The following is an 18,994-nucleotide window of genomic DNA, read 5'->3' on the forward strand; positions in this document are numbered from 1 at the left end:
CCAGATGCCTGAGCTCCCTCCCGATCATTATTATCATCATAATTATCTTCGGCTGGAGTTCAAGTCCAGGGAATCTTGAATCAGTGCTATTGATCAGAGCTCCCCAATTAACTTTTATAGTTACTATTCTTGCCAGCTAAAAAAATCTTAAACAAAGGAATATATTTCCTCAAAAAGAAAACAGAATTTATTTTAATAACAAAAATTCGTAAAAATTGAGACAAAAAATACACATATATTGTTATATATTTTGGGGGTGGCATATTCAAGTGGCTTGGAGTGTATGTTTTCAATTCCAAAGTATTCCAAATCCACCATCGTCATCATTATCGTGGAAGCCAACAGGTTGAAAGGCTGATGTTCCATTTCAGCTCGTCGCAAGGGGTGGCTACCCACCATTGCCTCGGGGGTGTGGGTCGCACAAGTGCACTGCGAAAAACGATTTTTAATAAACTAAAACAGAAATAAGCTTAAGATTTATAAGAGAATAAAATCTAGGAGGAAATAAATCTATTTATAACTTAAACTTGGAGGGAAAGAAACTTACAAAAGTTCAATTGTTTATTTATGTTGCTTTTAATATTATTTGGATTGTACAATTTTGAAAATAAAATTTCACACAAATCTTTTATGTCTATGTGAAATCTAAAATATAACAAATAAAATAATTAAATAATTTTTTGGGGGTTTACATATATAGACAAATTATTGTGCCATTATATGGTATATAGAACCATCTACAAGTAAAGTATCCGAAACCGATCAGGAAACTATGAAAAGGCTATGTCCTCTTATTGGTACCATAAATACCGCTTATAATTATTTTATCTTCAAGGTTTTTTTTATAATTTAAAAATATATTTTTATTTCTTAAATACAAAAGTAAAAGAAGGTAGCTATAACTAAACCATTTCCGTTTCTATAAAAACAACCCCTAACAAAGAATTTCCTTTTTTTCAAGTGTGTATATTGTGGTGTGTTTCAACCTTAACTTGTTCCCGAGGACAAACTCAACCTGACCTGCTTCGTTCCTTGCCAACCCCGGCTCAGTCGTTCATGACCACAATCACTCATTCGTTTCTTGACTACGGACGAGTTCGAATCGCTTCGAACGCCACGGATCGGTCGGTCGCCTCGAATCACATCGGTTGGGAGTTCAAAAAACAATTGAAGTAAATTGATCGCAATTTGCAAGTGTAAAAAATGTCAGACTAAACGAAGAGAACTTTCCCTATAATTGTCGCGTCTTTGGCTTACTTTTGTCAGAAATTCAGAAAATTAAAACGAAGAGTTAATAAAAAAATTTCAATAAAACGGAAGGGCGCGAAGTCTAAAATTGTTTGAAAAAAATGGCTGATGAAAGTTTGCATACTGTGCCGTTGGAGCACAACATTGACTATCATATTGTGACCTTGTTCGAGCGTCTGGAGGCGATGCGTAAAGATAACCATGGTGGGGGTCATGGGGTTAACAATCGTCTGTCCAGCACCCTGCAGGCCCCCAAGCGGAGTATGCAGGCCGAGATTCGCACGCTGGAGTTTTGGAGGTAAGTCTTAAAAAAGACACTGCAAGGATTGTTTGAATTTATCTTTCATAAAATAGAGTGTATAAAATGGAAATCTCTTCATGAAATCTAAGAAAATACTCTGATATATCTAGGAAAAGGATTTCAGAATAAAAGACTTGGATTCTCAGTGCATCAGCACTAAAGACCTTTGTTTTCGCAGCCATTATCTGCACTTGCTTTCAATTTGTTCAACTTTAGACGACAGTTGTTGGATGTCATCATTGAGCTTTGTGTGTGAACTCTAAGTAATTGAAATCAGAGTGTTCTCCTCCAGACCTTATCAAGATAATCGTCAAACTAAATACTGGTAAAGTTTTAAGTACTCTTTGACTCCTGTGACTCATACCCTCTCGACCTCTTTTGAGTTGGAAATTTCAAAATAATTAACATTTCATCACAGGTCGGATGGAGTAATTAAATCTTTGCCAGGATATAATGCTTTTCTAGGATGTCAAGCTCAGAAATTCCAAGTAAAATGCGCGACACTTTTGCCTGCATTCCTTTCCCTTTCCCCCCAGCTGGCTGACCATTAAAAAGTCAAACGTTGTTGGGCCCAACCCATAGTTCCAATTAAAGAGAATCCAGAATGCAAACTGAGAAATTTATGATTTTATGGAAATCCATGGAGTCCCCTGGAGTTCCCTCGCATTCGCGGTAGTTTGTTTGATTTTTTGTTATCGTGGCGGGGGGATGGCCCCTTTTTTTCGAGCTTAATGTGAATCCAAGTTCCCTCACGTCCAGCGGGAATCAACTGGAATCAACGCCACATTGCAGTTTCATCAAACCGCCCCCGATCTCTTTTGGCCCCTCACACTCCCCGGCTTAATTGTCACTGCAACGCTTGAGGGCAACAAGAACTCGCATTGTGTGCAGCTTGATTTGTGCAACAAACAGTAAACATCCACTAAGAAGTACGGGGTTTTTATTTTATTCAAAAAAAGAATTTTATTCAAATTAAAGGAGTTATCTCTAAACCTTAGACTAGATAGTTTAACCTTGTCTTAAAGCTTCTTCCATAGTGACCACTGTACCGTACCATACTTCACATCCTGTCACACTCAAAAGGGTCTGGCAAACCTCAGAGATATACTAATCCTTCTAACCCTTCTCTTACAGATCCATCATCAGCGAGTGCATGGCCTCGTTCCTCTACGTGTTCATCGTTTGCGGTGCCGCCGCGGGTGCCGGCGTGGGTGCCAGTGTGTCCTCCGTGCTCCTGGCCACGGCCCTGGCCTCCGGGTTCGCAGTGGCCACGCTGACACAGTGCTTCCTTCACATCTCGGGTAAGTCATCAGTGGGGACAGTAAATAACAACAACAATGACAACTGAACTGAAGCATCAACAGAAACAGGGCGGCAAGTGTTGGCGGAGCCCTTGGAGTTGCGTGGAAAAGTGCCGTTTTCAGAGCCAAAACTCAGTAGACACGAAACCCCTTTATTATTATTTTTTTGTTTTTTGTTTTCTTGGTTTTTGTTTGCCATACTGGCAGTTGTATTTTCGAAAAGGCAATGCACTTTGTGCGGTTCCCCAACTCCAACTCCACCTCCAGGCAACCCCGTCTTATCTCTGGGGCGCACTTGTGGTGCCATCGACTTGGCTCTCCCACCCAGCTCTCCTTTTCCCATACATATACTCTTGTATTTATATATCTGTTCATTTGCGTTGACATCCAAGGCAATTAAATGTTTTCTTCTTGAGAAGCACAAGGAGCAGGAGTCGTTCCCGCCCAGCAACATGTGTTGTTGATTTGCCTTCCCAGCCGACTCCCCCACTTTCGAGCTTGGCGATTTCTTTGCTTTTTCACAGCCAATTGGTTGGGCATTAAGTCATGATGTTATCTGCCATATTTTGGGGCAAGCATTCCCCTCCCTCAAAGTGTCAAAGTGATATTTAACGGCCACCAAAGATAGTACCGAGTTTGTAAAGTAATTTTATTTATTTCTTATTTATAGGTGCCCACATTAACCCCGCCATTACTTTGGCCTGCATGGTGGTACGCTCTATATCTCCGATCAGGGCAGCCATGTATATGACCGCCCAATGTGGCGGAGGAATCGCAGGAGCCGCTCTACTCTATGGGTAAGTTAAAGGAAATAAACTTGGATCTATAAGAATAGGGATTATAGAGAGCCTCTTATATCTAAATGCAGAAAGTTAATCGTTTTCTATAATCGAGGAAAGCCATTAGGCCTTTTAATTAATCCAATTAGAAGGATTGCCACAAGTCCTTGGCCCACAATTTTGAGATATGTCTCTAATTAAATGCATTCAAGCATTAAAGAACCAATTTAACGAGAAATTCATTTTGAATTTCGTGTTTGTCACAATGTCTTCATTATGTATATTTAAGTATCTGCTGTGTATCCTGTGAGCCTGACCACACAGCAATGGCTGAATTATGCGAAGGACATATTCTAGCACACTGCATTCTGCATCTGCGTGAGGATTTACCCAAAAAAGCAAACTCAAGAGTTTCAAATTAAATCCAACAGGCTGTTGGAAATACTGTCAGGTCGTAAATCAAAACGGAAAAGGACTCAGGGACATGAAACGCACTTTCGGGGTGATGACTGTACAACAAGGAGGGTCGACAGGAAGCATGAAATGCGTGTGCAGAACCGAAGAAATTGTGGAATTTCTATAAATGGGATGTGCAGGTAACCTAGGCCCAGCACCTGCAGGCCGCAGGTAGCTAGGATACTATCTGCTAGGAGAAAACATCTGCCCCTGTCCCTTGGTGTTTTGCGCAGTGATTTCCATTGTGATGCCTAGATAAAGGACCCCTGCCCAAGGATATAAACGCACACGCAGCCAACGCAGAAAATCTCCTGTCAGTCAGGGTTTTCCTTCAGTGGCAGGACAAGGAACAGGATGAGGGCGATGGAAATATACGTTACTCTCAGTTTACGTATCTGCGCCTGCGCAGCATTTTATTTTTTTTGAGATTGTCGATCCAGTTTTTTGTTGTTGTTGAACTGCTCGTCTTCCAGAGACAGAGTCCAATATTAATGCCTCTCCCCCGATTGTCTGCTCGACATCTGTTTCGACCCTTCTTTTAAGTGCGTTGGCATCTTTACTTTCTACAGATCCATTCGCAGGAGAAAGAGGACGAAGACGAGCCGTCGGGGCAAAGAAACATGTTTCAGCTGCTGCCGCTGCGATCAAGTTCGGGGTTTTTTTTTTGGTGCCTGATATGGACTTCTTTGGGGTCCAATGAGTTCACGTTTTTGGGTTTTTGGATAAAACATATGTTTGTCTAAAAGAAAACTAAAAAACAGAAGTAACAGAAATCTGGGGGTATTTGCTGATTAATTGGTTTAGATTTGGATGGAGTATATTTTATGAGTTATGGGTTATAGGTCTTGGGGTCTAATGGGTCTCTCATATAGCTCTGGGAATGGTGTTTCAACTTCACAGCTCACACTTTGTGTATTAAAAAAATAAATTTTATATTTCCTTGTTCCTAAGGATGTACTTTAGTTGGGCTAATACACCCAGGACCTGCCACTCAGCTGCTCATCCTGCTCCTCGCCTTCGCCGTCCCTGTCACATGTCACTTGGCACTTACCCTAATTGCGCCGCATATGCCACATGTGGCACAGAAACAGCAAATACCAACTTGGGCAGATAAAACACAATCTTTCATAAACCAGAGAGAGCGCTTAAAAAAAACATTGTCGTACGAGGTAGAGGGTTGGGGATACGGTCTTGAGTATCGATATCCGGCTTAGTGATATTTGAATAGTCTTTAGCTCTTCCTCGCATTTCAATGATTTCTTCCCCTACTTTATTATTACTTGGTTTTATGTATATTTTTTTTTTGTTTGGTTTGAAGAACGTGCGCCGAGCACGTTCCAAAAATGCGAGTAGCCTTTGAAAATGATGAAAGATAAGAATCAGGTAGAGGCCGCCAAAGCCAAAAGACAGCAAAGCAAAGAAACCAGAAAGCAGAAAAAAAACCATAATTAACATTTCCAGAGGATTGGTCTTTGTCCAGACGCTGACTTCGGAGGCATCGGGGGTTGCGCCTGCGCAGGATAGCCTGGATGCGTGGTGCGGAAACTTGAAATCAAACACGTGTCGCCGTAGTAGCCGGCCGATGCACCGCTCTGGTTGGTCAGTCCCAGCTCCGAGGAGCAGCTGGAAAAAAAGAATGCTCGCCGCACACCTGCTGCCCCAAAACAGAAATTACTGTTGCCTCGAAAAACAGGATTTCCAAAGCGAACAAATTTAAATTTTAACCAGAAACCGAAATGCAGAGAGATCAGGCCTTACACTGAGGTTTCTTTTTATTCTCTAGTAATTGGAAATTATTTTCAAATATAAAGTCTTTCTGGTAATAGCCTATTGACATCGAAATGCACTTCCTGCCGGGAAAATGTGTTGGGAATCGATAATAAATTCGTGTCACAGGGGCAATTCAATTACTGAATCTGAATTCGAATCCGAGCCGAGCACCAAATTCCATTTTGAATAGTTGCCGGCTCGCTTATCGCACTCGGGTTCGAAATGGCATCCTGCCAGTGTTTCCGGTTGCCCTCACATTGCTCCTTCCTACCTACATACATACATATCTATGTCCTGCATCGAATGCTGCACAGGTGGTCCAGTTATACAGTTATTTCATCGGCATTCACACTATTCCCGGAGTGGGGGGGATGAGGTCATAACAGTTTATTAAAATTGTGATTATTTTCAAATATTAAATTGAGAGCTTAGGCGCTTAGTTCTGTCATTTATGATTAAAATAAATTATTTTTAAAGCCTCTCCTCCATGACAACTTTAGTTCAAAAGCGTGGATGAAAATACATTTAGTGATTTCGTGGCATAATTTGATTTGGGGGTCGCATCGGGATTCAATTCTCCACTCGCGTTATCCTGCTGTCCTCCCGGAATGGCAACCGCAAACCCAGCCCGGGCGCAAAGAGCAAACCAAACCGAGCGTGTTGCACATGCCACACGCCACATCGCAACTAGAAAATGGTGTGTTGGTGTTGGCCCACGCCTGGGCACAAGGATATAAGGATAACGACGATTCTCGGCTAAGTTTACTGTGTGAGTTTGTTTTTTGTTAACAATTTGCGCAGGAAGCTCTGCTGAAAGGTCCTGGTTCCTCGCTCCACATTGCCATTTCCGGCTACTTAGTTGCTTCCTCTGCTCCTCGGTGGCACTGTTTGTTTATTTCTGCGGTCGACTGGCTATCCTCCTCCTCGTCCTGTGAAATTAGCACTTTATAGATTTATGAGCAAACAGAAGCTCTGCCTCAATGGAAAAATACTTTCCGAGGCGATCAAATTTTAATCAACACTCCTGTAGCAGCTGTGTGTTGACAGTGGGCCTCATTATGCCGGGGGGGCTGCTTGGAATTCAGTCACAGATTAGGACTCTTTCCACCTAATGCCAGCTTAGTCGTCCCACAGTTATGACGATTGTGGCACCAGGAGGTTTCACCTCAGCCCTCATCCCAAACTTCGTGCAGCCGGATTTCGGAGCAATTTCCCATTGCCAGGCGCTCTATTTGCTCAAGTACTTTTAAGTGCATTGCGAAAGCATTTATTTCCGGATTTTGGGCGGAAAAGTGAGTGTCTGTGTGGGTAGGGGGGTGTGGTTAACCGATGTGCCAGGTAAAGGCTTGTGGCTCAGCTTTGTAAATATTTACTCTACTTCGTTGAATCGAAATCTAGCTCTCTGTGACAACATTCCAGAGTTCTGGGATATCTTAAATATGATTTCTACCTCAATGAAAACTTTTCTGTATATGGATTATACGGAAGATGATTTTAGCAATAAATCTCAGATTTTAGCAATAAACTCATTGGGGCCAGAAGTGCTCCACAACTTTTCCTCGAAGTTTTGACAATCTAAATGATTTTGTGACAGTTCATGTGTGAGGAGATTAATGAGTTTGGAGTTTCAAACGACTGAAGAAGTTGGTTTGGAATCTGTCAGAGACAGAGGTTTCTCTTTTAAAAGTATATGATTAACTTAATCAGTTTTAAATTAGAACATTACTTAACTTTAAATCTTATATTCCTTTACAGAGTTACTGTCCCTGGATATCCAGGCAACCTTCAGGCGGCCATCTCCAATACTGCACCAGTAGGTTCCTGGGAGAGATTTGGTGTGGAATTCATTCTCACCTTCCTGGTCGGGCTCTGCTACTTCGTATCGACGGATCCCATGAAGAGGTTCATGGGCAATTCGGCCGTTTCCATTGGAGCTGCCTACAGCGCCTGTAGCTTTGTTTCGGTAAGTTGACTTTTGTGAAATCCCCATCCCTTGACCGAGGAATTCGGTGCAAAAATCTCAAAACAAAAAAAAACCGAAACCGAAACTGAAACCAAAGACAACACAAAACCAAAAACGCACCTGCCGACTCGGATTCTGACTTTTATTCACATTTTGATGCAAAATCGCGGCATGACAACCGACTGGAGATGAGCTCCCGACGACCAGGTAGAGGTAGAGGACTCGAAAGGAAGGTCATGCGGGGATCAGAGAGGGATAATTAATTTAGCACAGGGTCTGTCTGGTCGGGATGGAGTTGCATTGTTCGCATAACGGACGGTTAGTGGCGGCATTCAAAGGAGTCGCGATGACTTGGCCAGGTTCTGGATGATGGGTTCAGGCAGCGATTAAAGTCAAGTTTATATATCGATTCGGGATTGAATTACGGTGAAGGGTTTCGCGGAAAACTCTTATTGTTAGGATCCTGAAGGAATTAAGTTAAATAACTTAAAAAACTTTAAAGCTTACTTTAGGGAGAACTCCAACAAAATTTCTCGCGTTAATTAAAGTATTTGTTTAAAATAAAAGAAACCCAATGACACGTGAATCATAAAACTAAAAACTTTTCACAAACAAAAACTTTTCCAAAAGTTTCTAAAATTAGTGAGACATACTTCTAACTTAACTTTAAACCTGCTTATGTTTAAAAATAGCTCGAATTCTTCCTTAATTTTGGCAGGACACTAACCGAATGCTTTCTCTTGCCTCCTTTCAGATGCCCTACTTGAATCCGGCCCGCTCCCTGGGTCCCTCGTTTGTGCTGAACAGATGGGACAACCACTGGGTTTACTGGTTCGGACCCCTGGTGGGCGGCATTGCCTCCGGCCTGGTGTACGAGTACATCTTCAACTCCCGCCGCAGCTTCCGCCCAACCAAGGGCAGCATCGATAACGACTCCAGCTCCATTCACTCCGAGGACGAGCTGAACTATGACATGGAAATCGAGAAGCCCGGCAAGTACCAGCAGTCGCAGGGCACCTATCCCCGGGGGCAGTCCAACAGAGGTGGCGGCGGTGGACAAGTTCAGGCGAACGGCGAGCTTGCAGCTCCCAACATGGGCCAGATACCCGGCGTAGTGCAGGGGCAGGGCAACTACTGCCAGAACCTTTACACGGCGCCTCCACTCTCCTCGAAGTACGAGCAGCAGCAGGAGCCGCTGTACGGAGGCACCCGCTCCCTGTACTGCCGTTCGCCCACTCTGACCCGGAGTAATCTGAACCGTTCGCAGTCCGTCTATGCCAAGAGCAACACCGCGATCAATAGGGATATTGTGCCACGTCCTGGACCTCTGGTGCCGGCCCAGAGTCTCTACCCGATGCGCACCCAGCAGCAGCAGCAACAGCAACAACAACAGCCGCAGCAACACCAGCAGGTGGCATCCACCGGTCAATCCTCACATTTGCAGAACCAGAATGTCCAGAATCAGATGGTGCAACGCAGCGAGAGTATCTACGGAATGCGTGGCTCGATGCGTGGACAACAGCAGCCCCTGCAGCAGCCTCAGCAGATGCAGCAGCAACCGCCACCGATGCAGCAGCAACAAATGCAGCCACCGCCGCAAATGATGCCCGATCCCCAGCAGCAGCAACAGCAACAACAGCAACAGCAGCAGCAACAGCAGCCACAAGGCTTCCAGCCAGTCTACGGCACCCGTACGAATCCCACGCCCATGGACGGAAATCAAAAGTTTGAGCGACGCGACCAGCAGCAACTGTACGGCATGACGGGTCCACGGAATCGCGGACAGTCGGCTCAGTCGGACGACAGCTCGTACGGCTCGTATCATGGATCGGCGGTTACGCCGCCGGCACGTCATCCAAGCGTGGAGCCATCGCCACCTCCACCGCCGATGCTGATGTATGCACCGCCCCCGCAGCCAAATGCTGCCCACCCGCAACCCATTCGCACCCAGTCGGAGAGGAAGGTGAGCGCGCCCGTTGTGGTGTCGCAGCCGGGAGCCTGTGCCGTCACTTACACAACTTCGCAAGGTCCCCCAGTGCCCACCCAACAGCAGCAGCAACAGCAACAGCAGCAACAACAACAGCAGCAACAACAACAGCAGCAGCAGCAACAACAGCAACAAATGATGATGCAACAGCAACACTATGGAATGTTGCCTCTACGGCCCAACTGAAAGCGACTGTCGTGGGGTCCAGTGACTACGCCGCCGCCGCAAGCGATGCATTCGCTTACTCTACACGCCGCTGGCACCATGACCCTGCACCGCTGCAGCCTAGCCAAGCAGAGCAGTTTGTTTTAGTCGTAATCCAAAGGAAACGCACGAAAGTCTCAGCCCTTAGTCTAGCCTAATCTTAGTTAAGATAGATGTACGATACTATATGGATCAGCCAATAGCCACATTGTATTATTCAGACGCCAACATGACAAGGAGGAACTCATCATACCTAGCAGCAGACGACGATGCGATGGAGACAGGCAAAGGTACAGGCTTCTTTCGGTTTAGAAAGATGCTTCGAAACTAGCCCAAGGCCTAATAGACTAGATTATTCCTACAATATACAATAGCTTAATGGCGATTTAGACTGAACGTAGGTCCATAGTCTCAAGATATAGGGGAAAAATCTTAAACATACTTACTGAAATACTTTATTTCATCTCGTTTTTTATTTAAAAAGCAAAAGCTTCCATTGATTGTTCGTTTCTGTATCTTCCAATTGAAAACACCTTCATTGAAATCTTTATTTGAGTATTATTGTTTATTAAAAAGTTATTTTTCATTGTACAATTAACTTTTTAACTTGGTTGAAATGTCCTTTTTTTTATCTTCCAACTATGGCCTGTTTTTGTTTCGTGATTTTGAAAGGCCAAACTTTAAACTCTTATGATTTGTATATAAACTAGATATAGTCTTAAGGTTGCACATATTTAAGCTATTTCTGTAAACCTAAGGCCCATACGCTCACAAGTCGATATCATCTTATGGATAAGGTCTTATCAATGTATTATAAAAATATATTAACGCTTGGTAATAGGAAAGCCTAAGAGAATAACGTAAATGTATGCTGTAACGAAATAAAGAAATGTTCACTCATATATCAATGTATCTTATGAACAAAGAAAGTTCTTTCATTTATATTTTCATAATACTTGGTTGGGAGGAGTCTAATGTTCCAATCAAGAAACCTCTTTGAAACATCGTGGCACTTAGCTTAGAATTCCCAGAATGTGATTCTTATAATAGTAACAGAACAGTCTATAATTGTAGACTCTAGTTGAAGCATTTCCGCATCATAACCTCAAGTTGGCATGTTTCTTAAGTTAGTTTTAAATATAATATCTTTGGGGGAGTATTGTTAGGATTGATCTCTGTACTAGCTCAGACCGAGTACATGAAGTTGAAGTACTGGCGAACTTCAGCGAGCGGGAAATGTGGCAGCTGCTCCTTGACCTTCTTGAAGTCGTTGCCGTGTTTCTTGAATGCCTCTGATAGATGAACAAGGTCCTGGGCCTTCCAACGATGGTAGCGACATCCGCGGGCGGTCTCGATCCCAGCTAGACGTCGTCGAGCCACCGGAATGTCGAATCCCTGTTGACGTAGAATGAAGAGGGCCTGTTCCTCCTCGATTTCATATTTACTGGCAGCGAAGTCCAAATAGTCTCGAACATTCTTTTCGTCCTGTTCCTTCATTTGGGGTGACCACAATATCGAGGCCCGATGTTGGAGCTGTTCCAGCCTGGGTTTGTGTTCCTCCTTCGGCACGAAGTCCGGTATAGTGGCTGCCTGCTGTTTCCAGTAGCGAGCATCTCGTTTTTCCCTAGGCGAGTATGTCATTTTTGAACTCAGTCAACAAAGTAAACAACGATCAGCACCCCGAAGCCAGTTCGAGACGTCACAGGGTTGCCATGCTGTCCTTAAGTGTTGGTAAACGTACAAAACAAGCACGTGAGGAAAGTACAGTGTAAAAAATTATATTATCATCTCCATAAATATTATTTAAATGAAGATTTTTAAATAAACGAGCACTCATTGTTAAAAAAAATGAAAATATATTATTTATCTATCCATTATTTATTATTTTCTTATTTATTTTATTAAATCTGAATTGAATTTAATTTATTTCATATCTTTTTCAAGGTCATTTTGAATGAATATCCGGTCGACAGAAAAATCGGTATCGGAAATTACTAAACTTACGATTTTATTACTTCTGGAATAAAACATGCATTCTAGATTTAAAAAATAAATCTAGAATAATAAAGTAAATCACAATACATTTTGGTCTATGTAGTAATATTTAATTTGTGTAAAAAAAATTGTTTTAAAAACAAAACATAAGAAACATATTGAAATTTTAGGTTTTTCCGGAGTACCCATCCTATAGATCTTCGCCAATTGCAGAATCTGATTCATCGTTGGAAGGATAGTCCTCGGTTGAGGACTCCTCTTCTCTATCCACACGCCTGCGCTGAAAGGAATCCCACATTACGATGGCTTCGGATAGCTCTGGCTCCTGGTCGAGCTCCGTATTGTAGGTCAGCCAGTGAGCAATCTGCTGGGCATAGAACGAACTGAGCAGAGAGGGCCAGAGCCTTATCAGACCCACCTTGGCCAGCTTGATGTGCAGATTATAGCCAATCTGTTTCTCCGATTCTATAGCCACCTCGCCCAGTAGATTCAGGATGCAGCATTGGGGTGGCGATGTCGTTGACACCATATAGATCAATGAATTGTTTTTCAAAATTAGTTTGTATTCCGGCACTTTTTGCTCGATGACCAAGTCGATATGGGAAAGGTCCTGGTGCCACTTCACCTTGGGATTGACTGACCCGTTGGCGATTACACCGCACTGCAAAGATGCCGCCACATCCTCAGGCGAAGGCTCCTGATTCGAATCCTTATTCGGTACCTTATGGTATTTTAATGATTTTACCGGTTTGGCCTTTGGGGGCTCCTCGGTTTCTTCTTCATCGAGTAAACCGGATAGGAAGTCTTTAGTCACTTGCTTTTTTGAAGGACTCATAGTCTCCACCTCGTACGTGAGAGCCTTTAAAAATGCATTATAACTTTCATTAGGAATGTCTTCTAATTGGTCTTGTTCTTTCTCGTCTTTTTCCACAGTTGTTAAGGGGTCTTCGTAGAGTTCATCGTCAGTATCATTAATGGATACAAATTGAACTGCTTCATAATCTTTAGATGGGTTTTCAGATGACTCCTTAGTTATACATTGAATATCTTCCGGAGCTGGAAAGTGGGTCTTAGCATCGCTTTCCTGAATGAACTCTTTTTGATCTTTGATCTTTGGTGATCCTGGTGAGGGGTCTTCATAGAGCTCATCGTCACTTTCATGATCGGATACAAATTGAACTACTTTAGAACCTGTAGATAGGTTTTCAGATGACTCCTTATTTAAGGACTTTGGACCACAAATTTGGGCTGCATCGCTTTTCCGAATTACCTCTTCTTTTGGGTGATCTTTGGTTTGGTTTTCAGCTGTAATTGATTGGATTTTTTTTAAAAACTGGGATAATAAACTGTGTTTCTTTTCAGAAACATAATTTTTTAAATCAGTTATCGGGGAGAAGTATTTAACTGGAGGTGGAACAGCATCTTCCGAGCTCGAATTTGAAGTCGGTACCTCAGATTTTTGCGATGTCTTATTAGTTTCAAGCTCAGCTTCTTCCTGTGTTTTTGGCTTATCAACAGCCTTTGATTGTGTATTTCCATCTTTGTTTCTTAATTTAGCAAATCTTCTGGAAACGAGTTCCTTTGAAAGCAAAAGTTTGTAGATACTTGTGCGCATGGATGGGCACTCTTCGACCAAAGCGATTTCCTTCACATGGATTACATTTTGGATAGAAAAGTCGACGATGACTTGCAAATGCGTGTTATTACCGATGTTACTCAACATTTCATGAGTCCATAGTTTAGAGTTATCTGACCACTTCTGGCCTCTTCGACAAGCTCCTTCCACTCCCGATAGGCGAATATTGAGGGCCATTGCCGGCTGATTAGTGAACTTTTCGTCCGGACACTGGAGTAACTCATTTGGCTTTACATACAGCAGTTCTGAACCGTGATCCATTTGTTGGACCACAACAGGACGCCTTGGGGGAATGTCCACAATGCGTACCCGCTGGACTTGGCCATGACGGATCACCACGCAAACGTCGTGCAGACGGTATGGGTTGAGAACCTTACGCTCTCCCATGCTCATTTGTAACGAAAACGTCCAATAACTGATGTGATGCCCGACATCTATCCAACAGTCCTGTCCTTGAACCCTGTACTCCAAGGGCCACATGGACATATGGTCTGGCTCGTAGATCTTGTTTAGCCTGGCCCTGATTACTGTTCCTGATTTCATGAGAGGATTTTCGGGATCTGGCATATCTTCAGGAATATATTCGTGCCGTTTGTAACAGTTGAAGTTGTGGCAACTTCCTTCATTAAGGAAGTTTGGGCAAATTTGACGACTTCCAAGATCCTTCTCCTGACAAGCCCGTGCCATCTGAGCTAATTTCTCGCTCAGCGGAATGTCGTGAAAATGAAGGAAATCCACCAGTCGCAGATACTCCGCCTGGGTATCCTCGTTGAGCAGCACAACACTCGTTATTCTTTTCTCATTGCCCGTGAGTGGGGCGGCCACCAAGTTGGGAATAATGTCTGAATGGGCATGGAACCGATGTGCAAACTTGGACCAGGACGTTGGAAAACTATAGTGTATTAGCATCTCAATGTTCCGGTTAGGAAGTTGGACTACACCTTGTTGGTCGCTGACTAACAGCAGTTGGTTTGGTTGCTGAAAAATACAAAATTTTAATAAAGATTGTTAGGATACTAAAATATTTAAAACCTACCTGTTCCTCAGCCTTCAAAATACCGATGCACTTGTATCCGATATCGAGGAGCATATTTTGAATGCGTCTTAGTTCTTGATCAGTTTTAAAGAAGATCAACGTGCGCTTAGTCACAGAGTTTTTTGGCTCCAGGATTGATAGCAAGTTGTCGAACTGGACATCGTCACCTTGAACGCTTAATCTTAATACGAGTTGGCCGTACATCGCCGCCTCCAAAAAATTTCCGAATAGAATGAGAGGATTTGGCATGCTTTTCAGCAGCTTTCCGAACGGTTTTGACTGCCATTTCTGGGCTATTATGACAATCTGCGTTTTGGGATTTCTTAAATCGTTTAGTCTGTGCATCACGTCGTCCATTATTTCCGGGCAGTTCTCTTGCATGGTCTGAAAGTCGTCTAGGACTAAGGAAAGCAATCTGTTCTTGTCAATGACCCCTGGTTTATCCATTATTATGGTATGGAGCTGTGATAACGTCGTCACCAGAATGCTAAACGAATTAAGCAGCAAAATGCTTAAATCTCGCTCCGAATGATCGTGTCCATTGACAATTTTTGTCTGATTTTTGTCTTGGTTCTGCATCAAATTGGAAACTTGCCTAAACAGAGTGTTGGCGTGGTGCTGAGAATCCGTCACCAGAATGGCCAAAGGACCAGATGCTGCCGGTGACGTTGGTGCGGAAAAACAAGATTGCTGCACTGTTGAGCAAATAATGGGAAGGTAACTCCACGTACGACAGGTGGCATTGCTGTTTATCAGAATCATGGAGCCTCCGTTGCACAGATGTGGCCAAGCGTACTGTTGCAACGGACTTGGAGAATAGATGGAATGATTATACATCTCGTTTTTGACTGCGTGCCAAATTGGAATATTATTCAGGTCGTTTATGGGTGTGGCTGGTTCCAAGCTATGGGCTAATACATAATATTTTAATGCTGTTAACTCATTGGAATGGTGGGAATTTTGGGAAAATATTTCACCAACTCCAGTGCCTCCACTGGTTGTGGACATAACCTCCGTTCCACTTTCGGAGGTAGCCGCCGAATAAATAAGCCGGGAGGAGACTGAAGAAGGTTTAATAGACCTGGGTTGATCCATGGACGTGAATAGTGGGGGTATGGCTTGATCCATGGACGTGGATAGTGGGTGTATGGCTTGAACATCCGTTCCGCTCTTGGAGGTAGCCGCCGAATAAATAAGCCGGGAGGAGACTGAAGAAGGTTTAATAGACCTGGGTTGATCCATGGACGTGGATAGTGGGGGCTTAGCTTGATCCATTGACGTGGAAAGTGGAGGCTTTGCTTGATCCACGGACGTGGAAAGTGGGGGCTTAGCTTTATCCACAGACGTCGAAAGTGGGTGCCTGGTTTTATCCACAGACGTGGATCGTTGGGCTAAAAGCACCGACGTGGGTACATCAAGAAGATTGAAAGGAAAATTGAAAAGAGCATCAATTTCCTGTTCCGATTTTGGGTCATCTAATTTTTTAGGCTTCAAAGCGTCTAAGCAAGAGCCAACAGCTGCAGTATTTCCTTGGGTATTGACCTTGCAGAATCGTTTTGCAGTGTCAGGAACCACTAACTTATTTTGAAATCGAAGCATCTGTTCTACTTGCTCCGAGCTTGTCGATGTTTGCTGGTATTTTTGATGCCTAGACCAAATCTTAGGCTTGGAAAGAGCGTTGTCATCATTAGAGCGTAAGTTCCCGTTTTTAACTAAGTGATCTGGGACTATTTTACTCAGATGGGACGTGGGTTGGACCATTGTGAGTGCACAATTATCAACTAATTCGAATGTTTTTGCCACACTTTTGCTCGGTTTGATCAGCTGGTGGTTCATCTCCGCCATATCAAATCCAAAAACGCTCTCACACCAGTCCATTGGAATAATCTTTGTCGGGGAGCTGGCCCATTTTCGGTCAAGCAAGAAGGAAGCCCCGTCGAATGCAGCCTCATTAGTGGAGGATCTGATTGTGAGCTTTCCATAATTGGTTTTGCTTGTCACGTACATTTCCTCAAATATAAGGTCGATCGCATTCTCCAGAAGTTTGCCAAAGAGTTGACGATTGAATTTAAACCACTCTTTTCCATTGTAGGGCACGATCGAAGCCACTCCACCCCTGGTCAACTCAAGAATTGGCTTCGACATCCCATCAGGCAGTGGCCACATATCGGCTTTAACGCAACAAATTGTGAAGCTATAATCAATTACCCCAACAAGGTACTCCTCATTCTCTTGTCTAATTATGTGGCCTCTAATCATGCGTGGCTCACTCCAAGCCAAGTAGCGGACAATGACATCCTGACCAGGTGCGTACTTCTCTTTCATCCTTGGAGGTGTGCAGTACTGCACCAATTCCTTTTCCAGATTCTTTAACAAATGGGCTGATTCTTTCAATTTCTGGCAGCTTATGTAGAAAAAGTCCACAGGACTCGTGTAGTAGGTAACGATAATAGATTCGGGTGGTTTAAGAGAAGGGGCCTTGATTCCATCACCTTTAATGTAGAAAGTGAATTATTTTATTAACAAAATAGTACAATAAAGACTGCTTCAATGAGAAACACAAAGAACCTCTTCTTAAATAGACTTTAACTTAAATTTCGCTAAAATTTTCGCCGTGCACTCATGTAGAAATTTTGCGCGATTTCCACGCGTCAGAAAGTTTGCCCAAAGCGAGCCAAAAATTGTGAAGCCAGCCACAGGATTAAATTTGTGGATTCCGTTTGTGATTTAGTAGAGGGTAAATTAGCTAATTTAAGTTAAGGGGGAAAAAGCGAAAGCAAATGCGGCACACTTTGCAGCTTCCAAATGGCAAAACAAAGCAATCGGACTAAGCCGCAACTGAGGGGGTCCTTGTGCCTATTTTGCTGTTTGTTTGTGCTGCACTAGATCTGCTGCATTGCCTTCGCAGCGTTTTCCCCCCGAATCCTTCGGGAATGTGGCAAGTGGTGCTTGCTCAACAATCAGCAGTGGGGCGTTCACCAAGTTGTTGTTTTATCAACACTTTTAAAGTTACGATACTTTGTGTGGCAGCTTGTTTATATGCAGGACGATTGGTCCAAATCGTGTTAGGAAGAAACCGAAATGATTCAGCAAAAAATGTTGATTGAATTCTGAAGATAAGAAAGGCAGTCCTACCCTCTAGAAGGTATTAAATACATCCCTAAATAAACGGATTGAAATTTATATTGTATGCAAATCTAATTATCCTAAAATCGATGCAATCAATAAAAAAACCCTATTAGAATTCATTGATGAAGGATATACTCACATATTAGGTTCGGTTCAGTTTGTGAATCCATCTTTATGGTGAATTACTCGATCTGAAAAAGGAATAATTTGATGTATAACTTGATATATTTGATGTATAATTTGATGGTATACAACCACTTACCACTTTCTGGACTCGAAAGCCCACAAAAATCTGAACAATCTTGAAGTTTTCCGTTTAAATTAGTTGAATACACTTGATTTCAATAATTCTCGAATACGGGGAATCTAAAATTATGATAGAAAAGGACGACATATGTATATATCTGCAATAAGTTGAAAGTCATTGTATATATAGTACATATACATATATGTATGTACGTATATGTATAAACATTTTTTCTTTGTAGGATGCTACTGCAATGGCAATTTTTTCTCCACTACACACATCTACACAAAACTTGAAGACTTTTTGAAGTTTCAGCTGAAGCAGCGTAAACAAATCTTAGAGAAATTGCAATTTGATCTTTATGTGCTATGGAATGTTTGGAACAAACTTTATATGTATGTGTGTACTTTATTTTCCAAGTTACTTACCAAGCGGAACAACAAATTTTTCAATCACAGAATTATTTAATATAAACGTAAACAACTGACCTTAAACTTTAAGGTTTTAGGCCTTTTTTTTTTGGTTATTAGCCAGTCTCAGCCGTGGAGACACCTTTGGTTTTGGATTTTTTCACTTTCAACCAAGTGGGGAATAAAATTTAGCCGCAAGCCTTTTAAAAGTTCTTGCAGAACTAGAGACGGACAGAACTCGATCAGTAAGCTTATCGATTAACCAAATTTAAAAACAAAAACAAAAAATACCAAAAAAATTATCATAATTTATGATTAAAGCCCTTACAAACAAAAACCTGTCTAGGACATAGGCCAGCATTTTTTATAACGACATTATTTGGAGTGATCGCTAACAGGCAGAGTAAAAAAAAAAGAACCCTTTTTTATCCAGCTTCTACTAATTGCAAAACAAAGTGAAAACCATTTATTTAACCCAAAGTACGGTTTTATTTTCCTATGAAAATGGCACTTTTCACCCCTTTAACGGTAA

General features: G+C 42.6%; 3 protein-coding genes across 4 annotated transcripts; 1 reads left to right on the forward strand and 2 right to left on the reverse strand.

Annotated features, from left to right (window-relative positions):
* Nucleotides 1-1,306: 1,306 nt before the first annotated feature.
* Nucleotides 1,307-10,584, forward strand: bib (big brain). 2 transcript variants are annotated; one of them, XM_017240341.3, is made up of 5 exons: nucleotides 1,307-1,546; nucleotides 2,684-2,850; nucleotides 3,521-3,647; nucleotides 7,611-7,818; nucleotides 8,573-10,584. In XM_017240341.3, the coding sequence occupies exons 1-5, from the start codon at nucleotides 1,350-1,352 to the stop codon at nucleotides 9,989-9,991; spliced, it is 2,118 nt and encodes a 705-aa protein (XP_017095830.3). In that variant the 5' UTR covers nucleotides 1,307-1,349; the 3' UTR covers nucleotides 9,992-10,584. The 2 variants fall into 2 exon arrangements, with proteins under 2 accessions (XP_017095830.3, XP_070133595.1); XM_070277494.1 differs by lacking the exons at nucleotides 1,307-1,546; nucleotides 2,684-2,850 and having other exon boundaries at nucleotides 3,629-3,647; nucleotides 7,613-7,818.
* LOC108124590 (REST corepressor) lies at nucleotides 10,495-11,737 on the reverse strand. The gene has a single exon (XM_017240342.3). It carries the CDS (start codon nucleotides 11,648-11,650, stop codon nucleotides 11,195-11,197), a length of 456 nt encoding a protein of 151 aa, XP_017095831.2. The 5' UTR covers nucleotides 11,651-11,737; the 3' UTR covers nucleotides 10,495-11,194.
* Nucleotides 11,738-12,109: 372 nt separating this feature from the next.
* SoYb (Sister of Yb) lies at nucleotides 12,110-18,664 on the reverse strand. Its single transcript, XM_043212712.2, has 5 exons — nucleotides 18,481-18,664; nucleotides 18,068-18,171; nucleotides 17,945-17,996; nucleotides 14,677-17,168; nucleotides 12,110-14,618 (listed from the first exon to the last, which is right to left on the reverse strand). The coding sequence occupies exons 3-5, from the start codon at nucleotides 17,973-17,975 to the stop codon at nucleotides 12,195-12,197; spliced, it is 4,947 nt and encodes a 1,648-aa protein (XP_043068647.1). The 5' UTR covers nucleotides 17,976-17,996; nucleotides 18,068-18,171; nucleotides 18,481-18,664; the 3' UTR covers nucleotides 12,110-12,194.
* Nucleotides 18,665-18,994: the final 330 nt, after the last annotated feature.

Source organism: Drosophila bipectinata, chromosome 2L (assembly GCF_030179905.1).
Source record: "Drosophila bipectinata strain 14024-0381.07 chromosome 2L, DbipHiC1v2, whole genome shotgun sequence".
Classification (NCBI taxonomy): domain Eukaryota; kingdom Metazoa; phylum Arthropoda; class Insecta; order Diptera; family Drosophilidae; genus Drosophila; species Drosophila bipectinata.